We start from the raw sequence: 21613 nt of genomic DNA, 5'->3' as shown, positions 1-21613 counted from the left end.
ATTTTAAAAAGCCAAGCTTTTCTATAAGTATGGTTGGTATGTATGTTTGTCAGTACATAATGGATACCCCCTATTGTTAATTTACAGTACAGGAGGAGCAATTCTATTTATTGTTATTGGGGATTTACATCCATTTATAATGCATTGTGTTATCAATTAAAATCCTTGAAATAGTACTTTACAATTTTTAATCTAATTCAATTTTCTCTTCTACTATTACCATTTACCATTAACTAGTAAGGGATTCTTCTTCGATTTAAGTGATTATCTAGAGAATCCAGAGCATCAACCGCGTGTAATGGGAGCCACGGTCGCGGATTTTCTCTTCTACTATACTAAAATTTCTCTTGAATTTTCCCCTGAGAAATCCCTCAGTAATTATGTGTTTCTTTGAATTGTTGAAATATTTGCGACTTTTTAATATTTTTATTCATGTTTAAAAAAAGGTATCTCTTTTTTTAATTGATCCTAATGAAAACTTATGTAAAGAGGTTGGGTGATATTACCGTCTGCGCCCCTAGAGGCCTCTCACTGGTCGCCGGAAGGGAAAAGCAGTTTTTTGAAAGGGGCTATCTGAGATTATTACAGATTCTGACATATACATATATAGACTGATGAAAAATGAAAAAAACGAAATCAAAAGCGTTCCTTCTTGGGAGAAAATCCGGGAAAAAGATTTTTAGTTTTTTTTAACCTAAAATTCACATTGGTAAGCCTGCAGAGAAATATACAGACATTTTAAACATGTCATTGCTCAGCACCTAGAAGTGGTATAAAGATGCTACATATACCATTGGAAAGCTCATAACCTCTAGTTTTCATATTGGTATATAACGTTTTTGTACTATTATTAGTTTTTGCGCTATCCTCTGAAGTATACTTAAGTGTTTAAAATGCAGTTTTTGCTTAAATTTTAAGTTTGATACTTGTTACACAAACCTTTTTAAAATTGTTTTGCTTAGCACCTAGGAGTTATATAATTATTTTATGCAGGTATATTTGTATATTTTGGGTACATTCAATTTTAGCATTATTTAAAATATTCTTTGAAATGTGTATAGTTTGTAGTAAGAACCAAGAATGATGGGGGGGGGGGGGGGGGGTGAGTTTATACAATACACTTATAGGCAATGAAATTCAGTATAAAATTACTGTGGATGTTTTTGGGCTTGTTGTTATACATATTAACCTGATTCTTTTTGTAAGATCTCTTATATAATTAAATCTACCAGTATAAATATTGAAAATTTAATTTTGGCACTATCCTTCTAGGGGTTATTGGGGTAAAACAGCTCCAAAACACTAAAATCTGAGCTTATTTTTAGAGATATCAAGCTAATTTTTTGTAAACTTTTTTTTGCATAATTAAGCTAAGTAGTCACTAAAGATTTCATTTGGCCACATTCCTTCTTGGTACTAGTGAGTTTTAACACCCCCCAAAACACAAATATTATAAGTTATGAGCCTATTTTAAAGATTCAAGATGATTTTTTAATTTGAAATTTATTCACATAATTGAGATACATAGCAACTAAATATTTTGCCCTGGCTGTTTGGACTTGTTGTTTTAGTTATTAAATGATTTTTTTTTCTTATATGATTGGATCTATCTATAAAACTTTAAAAAAATTTCTTTTTAGCACTTTCCTTCTAGGGGCTTGTGGGGTAAAAAGCCCCTAAAACATTCACATAATTGAACTAAGTAGCTATTACAGATTTCATTTTGGCACTTTCCTTCTAGAATCTAGTTGGGTAAAACATCCCCCACATACAAATATTATGAGTTCTGAGCTTATTTTCAAAGATATCATGTTGAACTTTCATGAATGATTATTTAGTTCAGTTATTTGAAAAAAAAGTTTTCATTAACAAAATCAGCCCAATATTTTTTTTTAAAAGCCCAGAACTTAAAGTTTTAGTAGTTTTGGGGGCAGTTTTACCCCACTAGCCCCTATAAGGCAAGTGCCAAACTTAAGGTTTACTGGTAGATTAAATCATATAAGAGAATATACAAAAATAATCAGGTTGATAACTATAACAACAAGCCCAAACATCCAGAGCTATATTTTTTACTAAATTTCATTGCCTATAAGTGTATAAACTCCTCACCCCCCCTGGATCTTATAACTTTACAATTGAAAGTGTTTCACCCCACTAGCCCCTAGAAAGAAAGTGTTAAAATTAAATCTTTAGTGGCTATGTATCTCAATTATGTGAATAAATTTTAAATTTAAAAAAAAAGCTTGATATCTTTAGAATAGGCTCATAACTTATAATTTTAGTGTTTTGGTGGGTGTTATACCCCGCTAGTCCTAAGAGGAAAAGTGCCAAAATGAAATCTTCAATGGCTACTTAGCTTAGTTATGCAAAAACTTTACATTAAAAAAATTAGCATGATATCTCTAAAATAAGCTCAGACCCTAGATTTCAGTGTTTTGGAGCTGTTTTACCCCACTATCCCCTAGAATGATGGTGCCAAGATTCAATTCTCAATATTTTTACTGGTAGATTTAATCATATAAGAGCTCTTACAAAAAGAATCAGTTTAAAAACTATAACAAAAAGCCAAAAAAATCCAGAGCAAAATTTTATACTGAATTACAATGCCTATAAGTGTATAAACTCCCCCCCCCCCTTCCTTCTTGGTACTTGCTACAAACTATACCTATTTCAAAGACTATTTTAAATAAAGCTAAAATTGAATGCACCCAAAATATACAAATATACCTGTATAAAATAATTATATAACTCCTAGGTGCTAAGCAATACAATTTTTAAAAGGTTTGTGTAACAAGTATCAAACATAAAATTCAAGTAAAAACTACATTTTAAAAACTTGAGTATACTTCAGAGGATAGCGTAAAAACTAATAATAGTACAAAAACGTTATATACCAATATGAAAACTAGAGGTTATGAGCATTCCAATGGTATATGTAGCATCTTTATACCACTTCTAGGTGCTGAGCAATGACATGTTCAAAATGTCTGTATATTTCTTTGCAGGCTTGCCAATGTGAATTTTAGGTTAAAAATAGCTAAAATCTTTTTCCCGGATTTTCTCCCAAGAAGGAACGCTTTTGATTTCGTTTTTTGCATTTTTCATCAGTCTATATATGTATATATCAGAATCTGTAATAATCTCAGATAGCCCCTTTCAAAAAACTGCTTTTCCCTTCCGGCGACCAGTGCTCTAGGAAATAGGGTTAGGGGAATTTGTCCTTCACTTGAAATTCCACGGTTGGTTTTTTATTAAATGAATAAGTTAGGGTACAGTGTTTGGCACTTTCGATATAAGTAAATGATAATAAAAAACCCATAGAATGCGATAATAACTTCAGAAAAATCGAAGAAAATAGTTTTCATACTTAATTAACGTTTTTATTGTGTTATGATTTGATTGTCTGCTAGATTACAAGAAAAAAGATACTGACAGTACTTGTTGGTTCTTTAAAAAAAATTATGTAGATTACTTTCAGAACCCCTCTTTTTGCAACGTTATTTCAATAGAACAGAGCCGTAGTCTTAGTGTACTTAATATCTAGACAGCCAACCATTGTCGCCGTAAAATAGCATACATGTTTAGCCACAGTCGCGGATTTTCTCTTCTACTAAACTAAAATTTCTCTTAAATATTCCCCTGAGTAACCTATCTTCCATTTAAAACAAGCAGATTTTTTAATACAGATTCCTTTTACAATAAGGTACAATGTTATAAGCAAAACATATCTATAATCAAGTCCTAAAAACGTCACTATGTCCTTAATTAAACAGTATTGTGTATTTAATCAGTTTTGCAACAAATTTGTATAGACTTAATATCAAGTTTATTTAGTTCTGATACTCTACAAGTGCCAATGTTCGTTTGTCCTTCCATTTCAGAGCTTCGCTTTTATGAATGTTGTCATCCTTGTTTTAATTGATCTTAATGAAAAAGAGGTTGGGTGATTTTTAAAATTATTTATTCCACAAATGTGAAATAATAAATGGCAATATAAATAAATTTTAAGCATTTCTCCAAACAAAATTGGTAACATGATCCAAATCATCCTTCTTCAGTAGGAATAACAATAAACACCAGCAGCTGAAAAAGTTAGTTTTATTTATCCGTTTTTATTATACTACCGTCTGCGCCCCTAGAGGCCTCTAGGAAATAGGGTTAGGGGAATTTGTCCTTCACTTGAAATTCTAAATTAAATAGGAAAAGAATTTTTTTTTAGGGTGGGGGGTGGGGGGAGGGGTAATTTTTATTAGGGTGATCTCTTGGGAGGGTGAAAATATATGTAGTAAAATAAATCCTTGTGTAGTTTCAACTCTGGAATAGCTATTTCTCGCATCTTATTACAAACAGCTTTCCACGGATATAAAATGTACAAGGCACAGGCTAAATAACTAGATCTAATATTATATTTGTACATTTTTATATTCGTAGAAAACTGGATATAATACGATGCTAGACATAATTTTCCAGTAAGGCGGATAACCGGTTCTAATCCACCGGATATTAATCGGTTTCGAAGCGATTAGGGAAAAAGAATTACTTTGATCAGTATAAATGCATGAGGAAGACACAACCCTTGACATAGGACAATCAACAATATTCTTCTCAGTTCCTGAAATATAGTTAAGCTAATTTAATGCAGGGTTCGGAAGCCGCGCGTAAGCCGCGTGTAAGCCTCAGTTAAATCTTAAAATTCAGCTGGATGTATAAAACTGCTCTTTAGCAGACAATCCTTTTTTCTAAAATTTCTTTTTCTGCTCACAAGCAGGTTTAAAACTGAGGCTTATGCGCGGCTGAGGCGCGGCTTCCGAACCCTGGTTTAATGTAATTTGTTTGTTGCTAAAGATATCTGAAACAGTACTATGTCATTTATAAAAATAGTATGTAATTTTATTAGATTAGTTGTTTTCCAATCAATAAATTTTACTGATTTTGTATAAAGAAGGTTTGTGGGTAAATCTTTTTAAAAAATCAGTGTGATTTGAATTAAACTTGCTTTGTAAATAAATATCTTTCCAGTGTGGCCTCGAAGCCAATTATTATCCGGTGGATACTAACTGGTTCTCAGCCATACTGCAAAATCATGTATAGTTTCGAATAACAAATAATTTTCCACAAATATTAAAATAAAAATTATTTTACCTGCACAGTTTACATCACTTGCATAGAAGTTGGTACCATCTACTGATCCATAATAATAGTAACCACTTTGAAAAAAAAATATTTTGCCATATATTTTTAATATGTATTGGAAACACCCTTCAGAAAACCAACTCTTTGATTGCACAACCTTTGTCTGGAAATCCTAATAGTGCATGGTATGAAGTTGCACCTGTTATGGGCATAGGCATTCCCATTACTCTATTTATTAATGACGTGCACCTGTCAGCAGTTGAGTCACAGTCGTGGGTCAAGAAATAAGTATACTAAAGACTGACTAGGTTTGACAGAGTACCATTCCATTTGGATGTAATATATTGCCTAAAATAATAAAGATTTAATTTAATTAACAATCTCTCTGTATACCTTCTAAGAATTCCTCTGACATAGCCCATCTGTTTGCACATTACATTTGCTGTTTCCCTGAACAAAAGTAATGTGATATTCAGTACTTTCTTTAATTTAAATTATTATATAAAAGTAACAGGATATCTCTCTGTCTGTTTGTCTGTCTGTAACGAAGGATCTCTCTAATTAAATTGAGATGGTTCTCATTTACAATGTTGCTTAACATCAATGTTCTTTGCCCTAACCCCCCTCCCCCACTCCAAGTGCCCCTAAAGGCATTTAGGGTGTTGCTAACACTTTCATAAAATGATAATATGACAATTTCTTTTTTGTTGTGATTTTTGGTTGGAGCGGGGTATCAGTTAAAAAAATATTTCAGAGTATTTTTATTACTTATAGTTCATGATCGGTTTTTAAATTTGTTTAGGAATCATAATGCAATATCAATTATTAGCGGCTACGTCCCTAGGGGCCTCTAGGTGCACTTGTGATGGGGTATGTCAACTCCCCCCCCCTTTTCAATTCAAGTTTTAAAAAAGAAAAAAGTTTTTGATTTTCTCATTACAGTACGGTGGTACCCTCCCCCAAAATAGTTATAAACCTTCACAGGACCCATGACCCTTTGGTACAGATAGACAGACACACATGAACATCCTGTTACTTTTATATAAGCATTAATGAACTTACTTTCCCCATCCAACAGCACATAGTCCCTGGAACTTTCTTAGCTCATAGTTCCAAATACCAATACTACCCATGTACCAGCTATCATAGGGACCAGTCGTGAACAGGACAACATTATCTAAAATAGAATTATTTTAGTTCATTCTTTTTAAAAAATATTTTCTCTGTAACTGCCTTTTATCCATCCCAATTTTATCCTTATATTGTTCTGATTTATAAAACCAAAACTTAATGTTTTTTAAATATTATCTTTTACATTTTAGGTATATCTTTTTTCCTATTGTGTCAAGAGAATGGTAGGAATTTAAAAATCACAATTGAAAGAAAAGGATGGGTGAATTGCTAAGATTAAAAATGACAAGATCAGGAAAGAACTATAGCCCTCTGCCTTCTCTGAATTTATGTATTTCAAATATTCAAACAGACATGGGTGCACAATATTATTAAGAAAATATTGTGTTGTATTTAAATTAAATAAAAGCATTAGCTGTTTTTCAGTAGGATATTTTCTAAAATCTCTTTATAGAACCTAGTAAAAGTGTCTGACTCAGATTATGACGTCAAAAAAATTAACCAATGAGAGGCCAGAATACACTGTAATCGACCAATGGTAAAATTTATAGTGGCCTCTCATTGGTTAATTTTTTTTGGCGTCCTAATCTGAGTCAAACACTTTTACTAGGTTTCTCTTTATATTTTTTGTTAAATCTTACTCATGCATGAATAGGATCCAGCTTTGTTCCAGCATCCAGGTTTATCTTCTGTTGGACAACTTTCCAATACACCTGTAAAAATTACAAAATAAAAAGAAATAGTATTTTTTTCGTATTTAAACAGATTTCCGCGGTTATAAAAATGTACAGCTCTAAGATTATAATCAAAGGCACACGCTAAATAAACTGGTTTTAATCTTAAGATTGTGTATTTTTATATTCATAAAAAACTGGATATAATACGATGCATATGGCTTAGAACCGGTTCTTATCCACCGGATATTAATCGGTTTTGAATCAGGGATAAGGGATAGGAAACCTGACCATTAATTAGGTCTCGGCCTAGATTCTAAAGGGATATTTAATTAATTCCTAATTAAATGTCGTCAAAGGCGGACGCTCCCAAGTAGCTATCGCTCTAAACCAATAAGGATCGGCCTGTTTTGTATCAACCAATAACCAATTGGCGGATGAGAATATAATAAATGCGGCAATGAAAAAAAATTTATCTTGTCTGCTTCTAAAAAAAAATAAGAATTAATAAGAAAAGGTGTTTGATTATTAATTATCAAATCTGCCCAGAGTTTTACATTAAAAAATACCTTACATAAAAAAAGTGATTATTTTTTGGAAAGTAGGCAGGTACGACTTATTCATTTGGTAGTTTATAAATGAAATGTTGTATTTTAAATTTTAAAACTTTATACAAAATTGATTGAAACACCTCAGTACTATTATATGTTAAAAAGTACAAAAATATTATTCATGGAGCAAGAAAAATTGATAGAATGTTACCCAAGTGCTAATTTACTTGTACTAAATTTATTTATTTATATAGAATTTTAATAAGCCATGATGAAATAATATTTTCAAATAAAATTTTTACTCTTTAATAAAAATACAAACAAAATCTGCCTGAGGCAGACCCAATGATAGCTTTCGGAAAAATTCAAATTACTAGAGTAAAAGATAAAAAAATTTTGGGAGACAAAAAACATCATAAAGTGATTTTAAAAAAGGCATTAATATATTGGTTTATAAAAAGTTTTAATTTTACTTTAGACTAGCTACCTGAATTTTATTCTATTCTTTATCTACACACACACACGCAGCTATTTTATTAGCGTTGATAATAACTGGTTTTTTAGGCCTAGGCTTGAAATAGGCCTGAAATAATATTTTCCTACATTTCCCATCCCTTATCCCTGGTTTTGAATGAATGCGAGAAATTAACTTTTTGTTTTATTTAATTTAGTTGAACTTACTGTCAAAAGCACACTCATTGATATCCAGACAGGTAGATCCTGACTTGTAATATCCTGGCTGACACACACATTGATATCCTAATCAAGCAGTTAAGGTTTTTAGTGATTTTAAGGTCTTGGCATGGAATTGTAGTAATTAGATTAAGATATTTATCTATTGTATTTACATATAATATTGACCAAACTAAAATGGATATTTCAAATATTCTGGCAATGCATGTTCACATGACCAAACTTTAAATATTTCTCTCCCCTTCATATTGACAGAATAATTTTGAAACCTGTTCCTGTATGTGCAATATTAATTTTGTAATTTCTTTAATTATAGTGTAAAAACTGATGCTTGAAGATGCATTAAAATTTTATGGTAATGCCTATTTTCCATTTTATTTTTTAATACAGAAATCCATACATTAACATTTTAAAGTTATAGGTAAAAAAGGTTAATTTAATGTTTTTTCATTTAAATAAAAACAGATAACTTACCTCCTGCATAGTTGATACATTTCAACACATATCCACAATATATATAATCTGAACATAACAGATAGCTTACATAATATTAATTATTAGGAGCAGAAAAAGATATCTTAGATAATGTTTGTCATCATCATTTCCCGGTAATATCCTCTTAGAAATATTTTTTTCAATTTTGAAATTTTTTATATCACCTCCCCTCCCCCCCCCCCCCCCCCCCCGAAAGAACTATGAACTCTGGCCGCGGCGCTCGGCACCCTTGCCTGCCTAGCAGCAGCGCTCGGCCCCCTTGCCTGCCTTGCTGCAGCGCTCCTCCCTAGCCTTAAACCTAACCTAACCCAAAATAGTTGTTCTGTCGGGAGGGTGAGGGGGGGGGGCCGGGGTATAAAAATTTTCAAAATTTCAAAAAGAGGAGAACGCCCATTTCTCTTGTAATAGTTATTTATCGCAACGCATATTATATACGACATGATACATGATTTTTTAGTATGGCTTGGCTCCGGTTCTAATCCAGCGGATAGAGAAAATACTTACAGTAGCTACATTCATTATAGTCAGTGCATCCTTGATTAGCATACCACAGCTGATAGCCAGACTTGCATGTACATGTATAACTTCCAATTGTGTTTGTACATTCTGTATTTAACCTGGAAGTTTATTTCTTTTAGTGGATTTTTTTTCTTAATTCTTATAAATTCAAAGTAAGAAATGTTAGATATCAAAAGGATAATGAATAAAGTGAAATTAAAGGAAATGGGATTTGAAGGATTAACAAGTGACTAATATACTCAAAATGCACCACCAAATTAAAAAAAATAACACGAGAATGAGTATAAAATGAGTTGAAAAAAAACTTAGGCTAATTGAGAATAAAAAATTTAATGTGGCATTTGAGTATTTTAGGCATTTGTTTCCTATTTTCCCATTTACTTCAAGTTATTTTTCACTTTTTTATAATCATTTTGTCAGATGTACAAACATTAATTTAACCAAAGAAGGTGTCCTAACTTTTGTGATTTTTTTAAAGAGATAGTAGTAGATGTAAAATGATCCATAGAATTTAGATATGCATTCTTTTTTTGTAGACCTCTTATTTTTAAAGTTATTTAAGTTTTTTAAAAAGAAGAAAATTGCCATAATGAAAACAAAAATAGTAAGATCTTTAATTTGACACCTTACTTTTTTATTTCTCTTTAGTAATTATTGAATTAATTATCACAAAAGTTAGGACACGTTCTTTTTGAAAAATGCTTACCCACAGTATGCTTTGCCACTGGATGTTTGGCATTCATCTATATCTTCACAATAGTTTTTAGTATCAGTCCACCTGGAATTGCATGATTGCATCATATTATAAACAACTTTCCAAGGATATAAAAAGATACAAGTTTAAGATGAAAACCAGTTTTGTTAGCCCCGAGATGCCAAAGGCATGGAAAGGTATGGATATGATTATTATACATTTTTATATTTGTACAAACTGGATATAATACGATAAATTGCATGATTTCTCAGTGTGGCTGAGAACTGGTTCTTATCCATTAGATATTAATCAGTTTCGAATCCTTACTGGACATATTTTTACTATATTTGCAAAACAATGGATACTAGGTTCAAATTGTCTCATACATCATAAAATTGTTCATCTAATTAGTCATTTTAAATCATGTTATTAACCACAAAGTGACCACAAAACCAGGTAGACCAAAAACAACCTGGAGGAGGGAACTCCAAAGTGAAATGAAAGATGAGAAAATATAATCATTCAGCGATGCCTTTAATCATGCCAAATCCAAAGAAAAAGGGAGAACCATTGAACGTGGCCTATGCTTTGGAAAGAAGATATAACTGGCGATGCTGACAAAATTTGCAGCAGTTTTCCCTTTCCTTAAATGTGTAGATGTAGTAAATAGATTTCTTACAATCAGCACAAGCATATAAACAAATTTCACCTATTATTGAAAATTATAATATTTTTTTTATGATGATTTTTAACTTACTTGCAATAGTATCCAGTTTTACAGTCTGCATCATATAAACATCCTTTCTCATTATGCCCACACAGATTATACCTGAATTTTTTATGCATATTAAGAAAAATAATCAAATAATCAATATTGTACTTATATGTTCAAAAGTGTTCATGGATGATTTTTCCAGTATCAATTCAATATTGATTAATATCCGGTGGATTAAAACTAATTTTCAGCCATACTGAAATTTTGGGGCTAAAAAACTGGCTTTAATCTTGTACATTTTTAGATCCGTGGAAAACTGTATAAAATATGATGCAATAGATAACTATTATTATGTTATTTATTAAAAGCGAACTAGGGTAGATCCGTCCGTCCGTACGTCTGGAAGGGATAACTTTTTTCGTTAATTTAGGCATGTTAGAATTGTCCTATCGATTTCAAACTTTGCATGTTGATTCCTGTAGTATTTAGGTACTATTTAGAAAGCGTAGCAACTCTATAATCGTTACCAGAATGTCCGTACGTCCATTTTTAGCATGTTGATTTTTAACTTTTTAACAACAAATTTGTATGTGATAGAATTATCCGATTGATCTGATTTTTGAAATCTTGATTCCTAGGACAACAAAGTACAAATTCAAAGCGAAGTATCTCTATAATCTAGTTCTAAAAAACGTAAGTATGCCCTTAAACATTATCCTGTATTTAAGCAGTTTTTTAACAAAGAAGTTGTATCAACTTTTTTGCTTTTTATTTAAGATAGCTAGCCGGTCCTTTCAGTAAGTAGTAGATGTAAAATTTTTCATAGAATTCAGATATGCAATCGTTTTTTTTTGTAGACCTCTTATTTTTTGAGTAATTTAAGTTTTTTAAAAAAATAATTAAGTCGGTTTTAAGGTACTAAAACGCAACAAAATAAAAGAAGAAAATAGCCAGTATAAACAAAAATAGTAAGATCTTTAATTTGACACCTTACTTTTAAAATTCTGTTGAGTAATTGTTGAAAAAATCTATTTTTTTAACCTCGGTTTAATCAAAACATTAAACCTAAATATTTTCTCATACAGACATAAAAAATATGGGTTCATATATACCATTAGAATGAGAAAAATAATATGAATCCATTGTAAGCAAAATTAAAAAAGTTTAAAAAAATTGTAATAAAAAATAGAAAAAATAAAAAAGTTATTTTAAGAATTGTAACTACTAAACTAGCCAATCACAAATCGCAAAAATTGACGAATCGGGAAGCTTAATCTATAAGATTAACCTATAGAATTGCCAGAAAAAAAGGAGAACGTTCATACAATATATACAATAGATACTACAATAAATATAGTGATATTAAAGAACATGTAAAGAATGAAAAATTATGAACAAATATGCATCAGTCTGTTTATAAACTTCAAAACAATGCAGTTAAAAATACATTATTGTTTCTTGTGTTTAAAAAATATCTGCTACATTGCATTGTCTTTTGTTTAGGTTTGGTTCAGGTTTGGTTCAAGGTAACCCTTTAAAGCCGAAAATTATGATTCTTAAAATAAACATACTTTTTTTATTATAGTTTTATAAAACTTTTTCAATATTGCTTAGAATAGATTCGTAATATTTTTCTGATTCTAAAGGTATATATGAACCCATGTTTTTTATGTCTGTTTGAGAAAATATTTAGGTCTAAAGTTTTTATTAAACCGAGGTTAAAAAAATAGATTTTTTCAATAATTACTCAACAGAATTTTAAAAGTAAGGTGTCAAATTAAAGATCTTACTATTTTTGTTTATACTGGCTATTTTCTTCTTTTATTTTGTTGCGTTTTAGTACCTTAAAACCGACTTAATTATTTTTTTAAAAAACTTAAATTACTTAAAAAATAAGAGGTCTACAAAAAAAACGATTGCATATCTGAATTCTATGAAAAATTTTACATCTACTACTTACTGAAAGGACCGGCTAGCTATCTTAAATAAAAAGCAAAAAAGTTGATACAACTTCTTTACTTAAAATTTTGATTCGACATTATACATTTATGTTCTGATTATTCAGATCTGACTGTCTGTTTCAGAGCTTTGCTTTTGTGAATACTGTCATCCTTATTTTCTTCCACAAATTACCTGCTATTGCAAGGTCTGTAACAACATGAACTATTGGTCCCAAAGTATTTAGAATTCATAGGATATGAAGAACTAAAATAAATATAGTTAAAATTTCAATATTATAGAAAAATGTTCTAAATGAAAATATTTGATGTACTTACTAAGGAAGTATGGTAGTATTTGTACAAGTATTTAAGCCACACATTGTTGAGGGCTGAAAAAAAATTTGTTACAATTTTACAACACTATTGAAAAGACTAGCGGCTTTGCCTTTTTTTTTTGGGGGGGGGGAGGTGGTGTCCCACTCCCCAAGAAAATAGCTTAAAACCACCACAGGACCTATAGGTATATTCCCTGAAGAGTAGAATCCGATCAGTTCAATGGTTACCGAGGAACACAGTAATAGTGTCTGACTGATTAAGACGTAACAAAAAAATTTGCCAATGAGAGGCCACTATAAATTTTACCATTGGTCAATAACGGCCTCTCATTGGCTATTTTCTTTTGTTACGTCATAATCAGTCAGACACTATTACTGTGTTCGTTACCGAGATCTTAAGGGAAATACAGACGGACAGACATAATTCTACTTTGTATTATATATTTAATACTTACTGAACAGTCCTCATCATATTTACAAGTCCCACCTCCTTCTTGGCATATATTGTCAGGTCTAGATACAAAGAAATAATTATTTTTAAAGTTTTTCTCATTTTCATTCGAAACCATTAAATATCCGGTGGATTAGAACCGGTTCTCATCCATACCAAAAAATAATGTCTAGCATTGTAGTAAATCCAGTTTTATACGAATATAAAAATTCACAATCATAGGAAAACAGTAAAAGTGTCTGACTATGACGTCAGAAAAAATTAACAATTAACCAATAAGAAGCCAGTATTCACTGTGGTAAAATATATAGCGGCCTCTCATTGGTTAATTGTTAATTTTTTCTGACGTCATAGTCAGACACTTTTACTGTTTTCCAATCATAGGATTTAAACCATTTTTTCAGCCCATGCCTTTGGCATCTCAGGGCTAAAAAACTGTTTTTAATCCTATGATTGTACATTTTATATCCGCGGAAAGCTGTGTATAATACGATGCGAGAATTAAATATTAAACTATTCTTTCTTTTTTCTTATTATTTTAGATCAAGAGTATCTAAAAAGCTCCTTTTATGTAACAAGTATCATGATAACCCAAGTTTTTTATTAAGTTGGAACGAGTAAAAGAGTGGTAAAATTTTTTGAAATTTGTTAGGTTACTTTTGAATTTAAATATCATACCTGCAAATTCTTTCACAACAATCATCTTCAGCATCCCAATGACCACCTTCTGGGTGGTACCTATAGAAATTGATTAAATTTTATACATTCAAATTCAGAAAATTATCTTTGGATTATGGTGATGTTTCTGACAATCTATAATACAAAGTAGCTTGATGTCTATCCGTCCGTCTGTCTGTTCGTCTGTCCCTTAAGATCTCAATAACCACTGAACCGATTGGATTCTACTCTTCAGGGAATATACCTACTGGTCCTGTGGTGGTTTTAGGCTATTTACTTGGGGGGTGAAAAATCTTCTCCCCTAATTTTTTTTTAAAACCAAAATTTAAAAAGAGGGGGTCAAAAAAAAAAATCCCCCCCCCCGAATTTTTTTTTACTTTTTCTTTTTAAATCTAAAATACGAAAAATTAGGTTGATCAAACCTCTTGGGGCAAAGCCCCTAGTGACTAGCTGCTAGTTACTTCTATAAAATAACTTACTTGAGACAGTTATTATTTCCACAGACCAGAGGACTTGAACAATCATTGTCATTATCACAATCTCCTTCACCTTCATCACAACCCTGGCTGCCATATTGTCTGATAATAGTTAGTTATCCCATCATATCATCAACAGCTTTCCGCGAGTATAAAAATGTACAATTTTAAGATTAAAATCAGTTTTTTTAGCCCAAGGATGTCAAAGGAACTGGCTAAGTTCTCATGATTGTACATTTTATTTTTGTAGAAAACTGGATATGATATGATGCTATACATAATTTTTCACCAGATGTTAATTGATTTCGAGGCGATACTGGAAAAATAAAATAATCCTTTTTTCAAGTATCCGTGCATGAATGACTCTTAAATATAGAATCTTTTATATAAGTAAATAAAATAAAGTATTATTATTGCTGATAATGTTCATAAAGAAAAAACGAAAAAAAAACATTTAATAAAACTTCTTTGCAAAATTAATAAATATAAATATTAGGTTTAGATGATATTATAAATATAAATTTCTTACTTGTCACAGCAGCTGTTTTGACCACTAAAAAAAACACAAAAAGTTTTTTTTTAAATGATTAAAAAAAGTGAAACTTTTAGACACTCCTAGGAAATAGAAAACTAGGATTATCAAGCAACTAAAATAATAAAAATGCATTGAAAAATTATTTTAAATTCAATTTAACTGATTCCAGTATTTAATTTTACTTCATACTTATTCTAGTATTTTTTTTTAAATAAAAATTTTAGTGGGATATTTTAAGAATTTGAGTTGCTTATTATTATTAGTTTTCCATTTAGAGTTTCAGTAAAATTTTAAAAATATTTTATTTTTATAAGAGGATATTTTAATGAAACCATCATTTTTTCTTACTTGCATTTCATGAAGATGCTGTTCAAAGCACTGACTTTGACATAGAATTTAAACTGGTCATCTTCTAAAACTGGAGTTTAATATTAAAATATTAATATACAATCTTTAAATACTTTATAGGTTAATTAGATTTAAAGAATTTCTATGTAAGAATTAAAATAAAAGAATTCAAATTCATTTCAAATATTAAAATTTTGTAAGATTTTTTTTTCATATTTATTCAAAACCGATAATTATCCGGTGGATTAGAACCGGTTTTCATCCATACAAAAAAAATTATGTCTAGCATCCTATTATATCCAGTTTTCTACAAATATAAAAATGTACAATTGTGGTATGCGGCAGCTCTGGACCATGCAGAAACCAAGACATTATAGTGATGCTACGCACCCAGCTAAATCCTGTTATTCTACAATTGTAAAGCCACCTGAAAATATGGCAGATAACGGTACTGATTTCATCTCTCAGTTGTCCTGCAAATGGAGGGAGGGGTGTTACCCCTCCCTCTCCCATCTTAAGCACCGGAACCTTCCCCTTCAACCACCAAGTTATCAGCACCACCTCAACCCTGAGGATAAAGGATCTAAGCCTTCCCTCACCTGATAGAATCACCCCCACACAGACTGTTGTTGTCACAAGTAATCATCAAACCTTCCCTCTTTAGTACCCAGACCTACCACTCAGCCCCTCTATGCTTATCTACCTACTGTGCTGTTCCATGGGCTATCCTGCCTGCCCCAGACAGGGATAGCCATCTACCTAACCATTGCAATTATCTATGTTTTACTGTATGATTTATCTTTAACTATCTTTATTCCTAATCCATATGTATTTATATTATGTTGTACAAGTTTAGTTATCCTTAGACCTGCAATAAAGAAACAACTGAATAGACTATGTTTATTATTTAGTGATTGCTAGAGAAGCGTAGCTTCTCTATAGTATAGGTGTCCACGTCTGTTCACACTGCCGTAGTCTTTATCCGAACTCTGGTGTCTGCCATTTACCCTAGGCGGATACCACACAATCATAAGTAAAAAAACAATTTTTTCAGCACGTGCCTGCGGCATCTCGGTTTTAATCTTATAATTGTATATTTTATATACGCGGAAAGCTGTTTATAATACGATGCGAGAAATAACTAGTACCTGGAGTTTCTAACATTAATACCTTTCCAACCCTGCAAACATTATCTGAAGCAAAAGGGATTAGAAAAACATAAAACCTTAAATATTGAACTAACTTCTTCAATAATGCACTCTATATTATACAAGCGGTTGCGCCACTAGCATCTAGAGGCTCTATTCTAATGGATAAATAAGGGCAGAAAAATAGCCTTAAACCATACCCAGACTTTATCTATAAAATAAAATAGCCTATAACCACCTCTGGACCTATAGGAAGCTTTAATGTAAAGGAGAACCATATCGGGTCAGCGGTTAGCAAGATTTTTCGCTACAGACAAAAAGCTTACAACTTTATATAATGAGATTAATGTTCAGAGACGTCCAAGCTTTTTATTTTTAGGTGAATAAAGTGAGAGGTTATAAAGGCTTGAGGGGGGTAATGTATGTTTTAAAATTTTTAAAAGCGAAGCTTTTCTATAATTAGGGTCGGTCCGTGCGCCCGTCCGTACGTCTGTACGTCCGTCCGTCCGTTATAGTAAGATTTTGTCGTTAATTTAAACAGGTTAGAATTGTCCTATCGATTTCAAACTTTACATGCTAATTCCTATAATAGTTAGGTACGCCTTAAAACGCGCAGCAACTTTATAATCGTTACCAGAAAGTCCGTAGTCCATTTAAAACAAATTTTTGTATGTTAAAATTATCCTAGTCATACTGATTCCTATTACAACAAGGTATAGTGTTATAAGCGAAGCATCTCTATAATCAAGTCCTAAAAACATCTTTATGTCCTTACAGTAACATGTATTTAATAAGTTTTTCAACAAATTTACTTACAATTTTGTATAGATATATGCATTAATATTCAGTTTATTCAGTTCTGACACTCAAGTGTTAATGTTCGTTTGTCCTTCCATTTCAGAGCTTCGCTTTTATGGATGTTGTCATCCTTACTAAGTTACTAAGGTAGTAAATAATGGGTGTCACAGATTAAGGGGGGTGTTTTTTTAAAATTTCTTTTATATAAAAAAATCATGAACAAACCTATATGGTAAAAATATGTTTCAATAAATGAGGTACCTGTGCTGTTATAATGAAAATAAATGAGGTACCTGTTCTGTTATAATGAAAATAAATGAGGTACCTGTTCTGTTATAATGAAAATAAATGAGGTACCTGTTCTGTTATAATGAAAATAAATGAGGTACGTGTTCTGTTATAATGAAAATAAATGAGGTACCTGTTCTGTTATAATGAAAATAAATGAGGTACCTGTTCTGTTATAATGAAATTAAATGAGGTACCTGTTCTGTTATAATGAAAATAAATGAGGTACCTGTTCTGTTATAATGAAAATAAATGAGGTACCTGTTCTGTTATAATGAAATATGAGGTACCTGTTCTGTTATAATGAAAAGCATTGCACTTTACACCATCACTAGTACAATGTTTACCACAATGTAAAATGCTTCTGGCTGTTCTATTGGAATATACGCGCTAGTTTCAGTAATAACAATTTTAAAAATGCTTTAAAAAAGTAAACTTAATATCAGAGTAATTAAGTTTCAGGATTCCTATTTTTCTGATTATAATTCTTATATTTTTTTGTTTACTTTACTTTATATCATTTAAAGAAGTATTTCTCTTAAGAAAAATTAAAATTGTATTTTCCCTTATAAAATTCAACAGCAGTTATATTTGTTGTTTTCTCAAATACCTCATTCCTAAAATAAAGACTTAAAATGACTTTGAATTATTAACACACTTTTAAATTTTTATATATTTTTGTTTCCACAGCATTTTAAGTAATTCTACTTTTTAAATGGAACACAGTGCATAAATAAAATTTTATTATGTCTTCTAGGTCTACTAGGGGCTAAAACTTTTTTGAGGGGGGTCATTTTTTTCTTGGGGGAATTTCTTTTTGGAGTTTGGAGATACACTCCCCAAAACCTTTTTAATTTTAAACCTTCTCTTGAATTAATATCTAAGAAGCTTCACTGTAAAGGATCAGTTAAGCAGTTAGCGAGATCCTTTGCTACAGACAAAAAAAGCTTACATAATATAGGATAATTCAACCTTAATATAATGTCATGGACCATGATAATATAAGTAAACTTTTTGCTATCTATTATTTATAAGAAGTTATATGTGATGTTGTTTAACTGTTTTGAGAAGTCATTTTATAATAACTTACCCCAAAAGATTTTGAATAGGGAAGAAAAAGAGTAAAAATGCACAATTTCTGACAACTCCTTTACACATTATTGGTTTAATATTGACTGACCTTTTAAGAAATCATAAAATACTATTCCCCATTTATTACTTTTCTTAATGGATCTTAACAAGTTCATTAACATAGTACAATTTTAGTTTTTGTATATATTGAAAATATGTACTATATAAAGTCATAATTCATATTAATGGCACTATAAAAAAATATTCCCATATAATGAATGACAAGTTTTTTTGTTGTGAATTTGGATATAAATAGCAGATTTTTCTAGATTTTAAACTATTGAATTTTTAAGCCAATATTAATTTTGTAATGGCTGTGCATACAAAAAATAGTAATAAATATGCAAAATTGATAGCAGTAATAAAAACTACATACAAATCCATTCACCCATGAAATATATATTCTTAATATTGTCTCAATAAAAAACTTAATTACAGAATTGAAATGATTAATTAACGAATATTATACTTTATAATATCATTTATTTTTTAATTATCTATGTTTTCAAAACTTTTAGTAAAAATTATTTTGATGAATTTTTCAATAACAATTATCCAGTTTAAATTTTTGAAATTTAGAGACACAACTTAATTACAGAATTGAAATGATTAATTAACTAATATTATACCTTATAACATTATTCATTTTATTAATTAGATTTTAAATCCCTTAAACACAAGGCAATTTTTTATTTACGTTAGCTAGGGCAAAATATGTTATAGTATGTTTGAATAACAACATTGCATTGGTTATTTTTAAATGTTTTATTAAAAAAGTGGAATAAATATGCAAAATTAGTAGCAACAATAAAAATCATATAGAAATATATTTACATTGAAATGCATAGTCTTAATGTTGTCTCAATAAACAACTTATTACAAAATTAGAATGATTAATTAACTAATATTATACCTTTATATACCTAATTCATTTTTTAATTACCTATGTTTTCTAATTTTTAGTATAAATTATTTTGATGAATTTTTCAATAACAATTATTCAGCTTAAATTTTTGAAATTTAAAGACTCAATTTTTATTCATGCTAGCTAGAGCAAATTATATTCTTAATGATGTCTCAATAAACAACTTAATACAGAATTAAAATGATTAATTAACTAATATCAATATAATTATTCTCTAAAAATAAAAGACATTTTTTACTGAGGTAGGGTGTGGGGAGGTTTACCCTAGAATTTACACCGAAACTCATTTGAATGTGATTAGTACCTTTCATTATTTGAATGCTATATGAACAAGGATAACAACATACATAAAAGCGAAGCTATAAAATGAAAATGAAGGACAAACGAACAATAACCCTTGTAGAGTGTCAGAACTTAATAAACATAACATAAATTTGTTAGAAAATTGTACATAATTTTGTTGCAAATTGCGTAAAAAGGATGCAGGAAAAGGACATATTTCCATTTTTACGTTTTGATTATAGAGATGATTCGCTTAAAATATTGTACCTTGTTGTTCTTGAAATCATTAGTCAAAAATTAGTTCAATATAATAAATTTACCATACAAAATTTAAAAATCTGCATGTTTTAAAAGGACGTTCAGACTTTCTGGTTATAGAGTTGTTATGCTTCCTAAACCGTAACTTAAGTGTTATAGGAATCATCATGCAATATTGGAAATTGATAGGACGGTTCTAACATGTTCAAAATTAGCAAAATAAGCTAACCGTTACAGGCATATGGACGGACTGACCTTAATTATAGAAAAGCTTTGCTTTTATTAATACGTACTATTTATTTTTAAGTTGTCTAAATGATAGAATGATTTACATTTGTCGACGGTTAATGGTTTATTTTAATGGTTATTAACAAAACAAGGATGACAACAATTGTAAAAGCAAAGCTCTAAAATCAATCAAACATGTAATAATGTACCTTGTTGTCCTAGGAATCATTGTTTCATAAATGAGATGAATTGGATAGTTATATCATACAAAAATTTTTTGTTAAAAATTCGCATGTTTTTAATTGCCTTACATACTTTCTGGTAAAGATTACAAAATTGCTACGCTTGAAAAATCATACCCAACTTACAGAAATCATTATTTCTAACTTGCCTAAATTAACAAAAGTAGTAAAAGTAGTACATAAGGGCATATATACACTAATTGTAGAAAAGCTTCGCTTTTGAAAATACTTAAGTATTAAGCGATCTATTTTTTGTTCTTTTGAATAAGGTTAATAACAAATACCAAAATAAACCAGTATACCATATAGAGCTCATATAATCGATATATTATTACTTTTCATTTTCTCTAATACAGTGATACTCCCAGCTGGCTAAACTAACAATCCTCCATCAACCCCCTTTGCCCCTTACCCTCCTGTTCTGCTGGATAAACGAACTGGCCAATAAATTCGGTCCATATCGGCAATCTAAAATTGACAACAAATTTTCCCGTGTCAATATATCCACATATCTAATATCCATTTTCTGCTATTCAAGAACAGTTTATCATTTTTAAGTATAATAACTATTATTTTTGTATATTGACCCTTCAGTTTTGTTTTTACAGAAAACAATTTTTTTTTGGGGGGGGAGGGGGGATCTATTTTTTTCGTGGGAGGAGAGAGGTTTCCTCCCCCAAAATAGCTATAATCCTTCCCTCTACCTATGAGATGCTTGACTGTAAAGTCGTTAGCGAGATTCTTCGGTACAAACATACAATAAGTCATTTTCTATATAAAAAAGTTGTCATACAAAAACAAAATTAAGAATTTCCTTTTGTTTACATTTGTCTATAACAAATGAATAAAAGAAAGTTTTTTTTGCATTTAATTACAATGACAAGTTCATTTACGTCTAGATTTTACCTCAAAAATACATTAATTATAAACAAGGAGGACAACAGC

General features: G+C 30.3%; 1 protein-coding gene across 1 annotated transcript; it reads right to left on the bottom strand.

The window, feature by feature from the left end:
• Positions 1-4158: 4158 nt before the first annotated feature.
• Positions 4159-14582, bottom strand: LOC145331203 (CD5 antigen-like). Its single transcript, XM_080175823.1, has 11 exons — positions 14489-14582; positions 14010-14069; positions 10648-10719; positions 8657-8704; positions 8171-8248; positions 6906-6977; positions 6196-6310; positions 5527-5583; positions 5143-5207; positions 4541-4612; positions 4159-4187 (listed from the first exon to the last, which is right to left on the bottom strand). Exons 1-11 carry the CDS (start codon positions 14580-14582, stop codon positions 4159-4161), a joined length of 762 nt encoding a protein of 253 aa, XP_080031949.1.
• Between the last annotated feature and the right edge of the window lie 7031 nt (positions 14583-21613).

Source organism: Acartia tonsa, chromosome 11 (assembly GCF_053477335.1).
Source record: "Acartia tonsa isolate MP-2025a chromosome 11, ASM5347733v1, whole genome shotgun sequence".
NCBI classification, from domain to species: domain Eukaryota; kingdom Metazoa; phylum Arthropoda; class Copepoda; order Calanoida; family Acartiidae; genus Acartia; species Acartia tonsa.
Note: the sequence above shows the minus strand (reverse complement) of the source record. Positions and strands in the feature narration are given on the sequence as shown.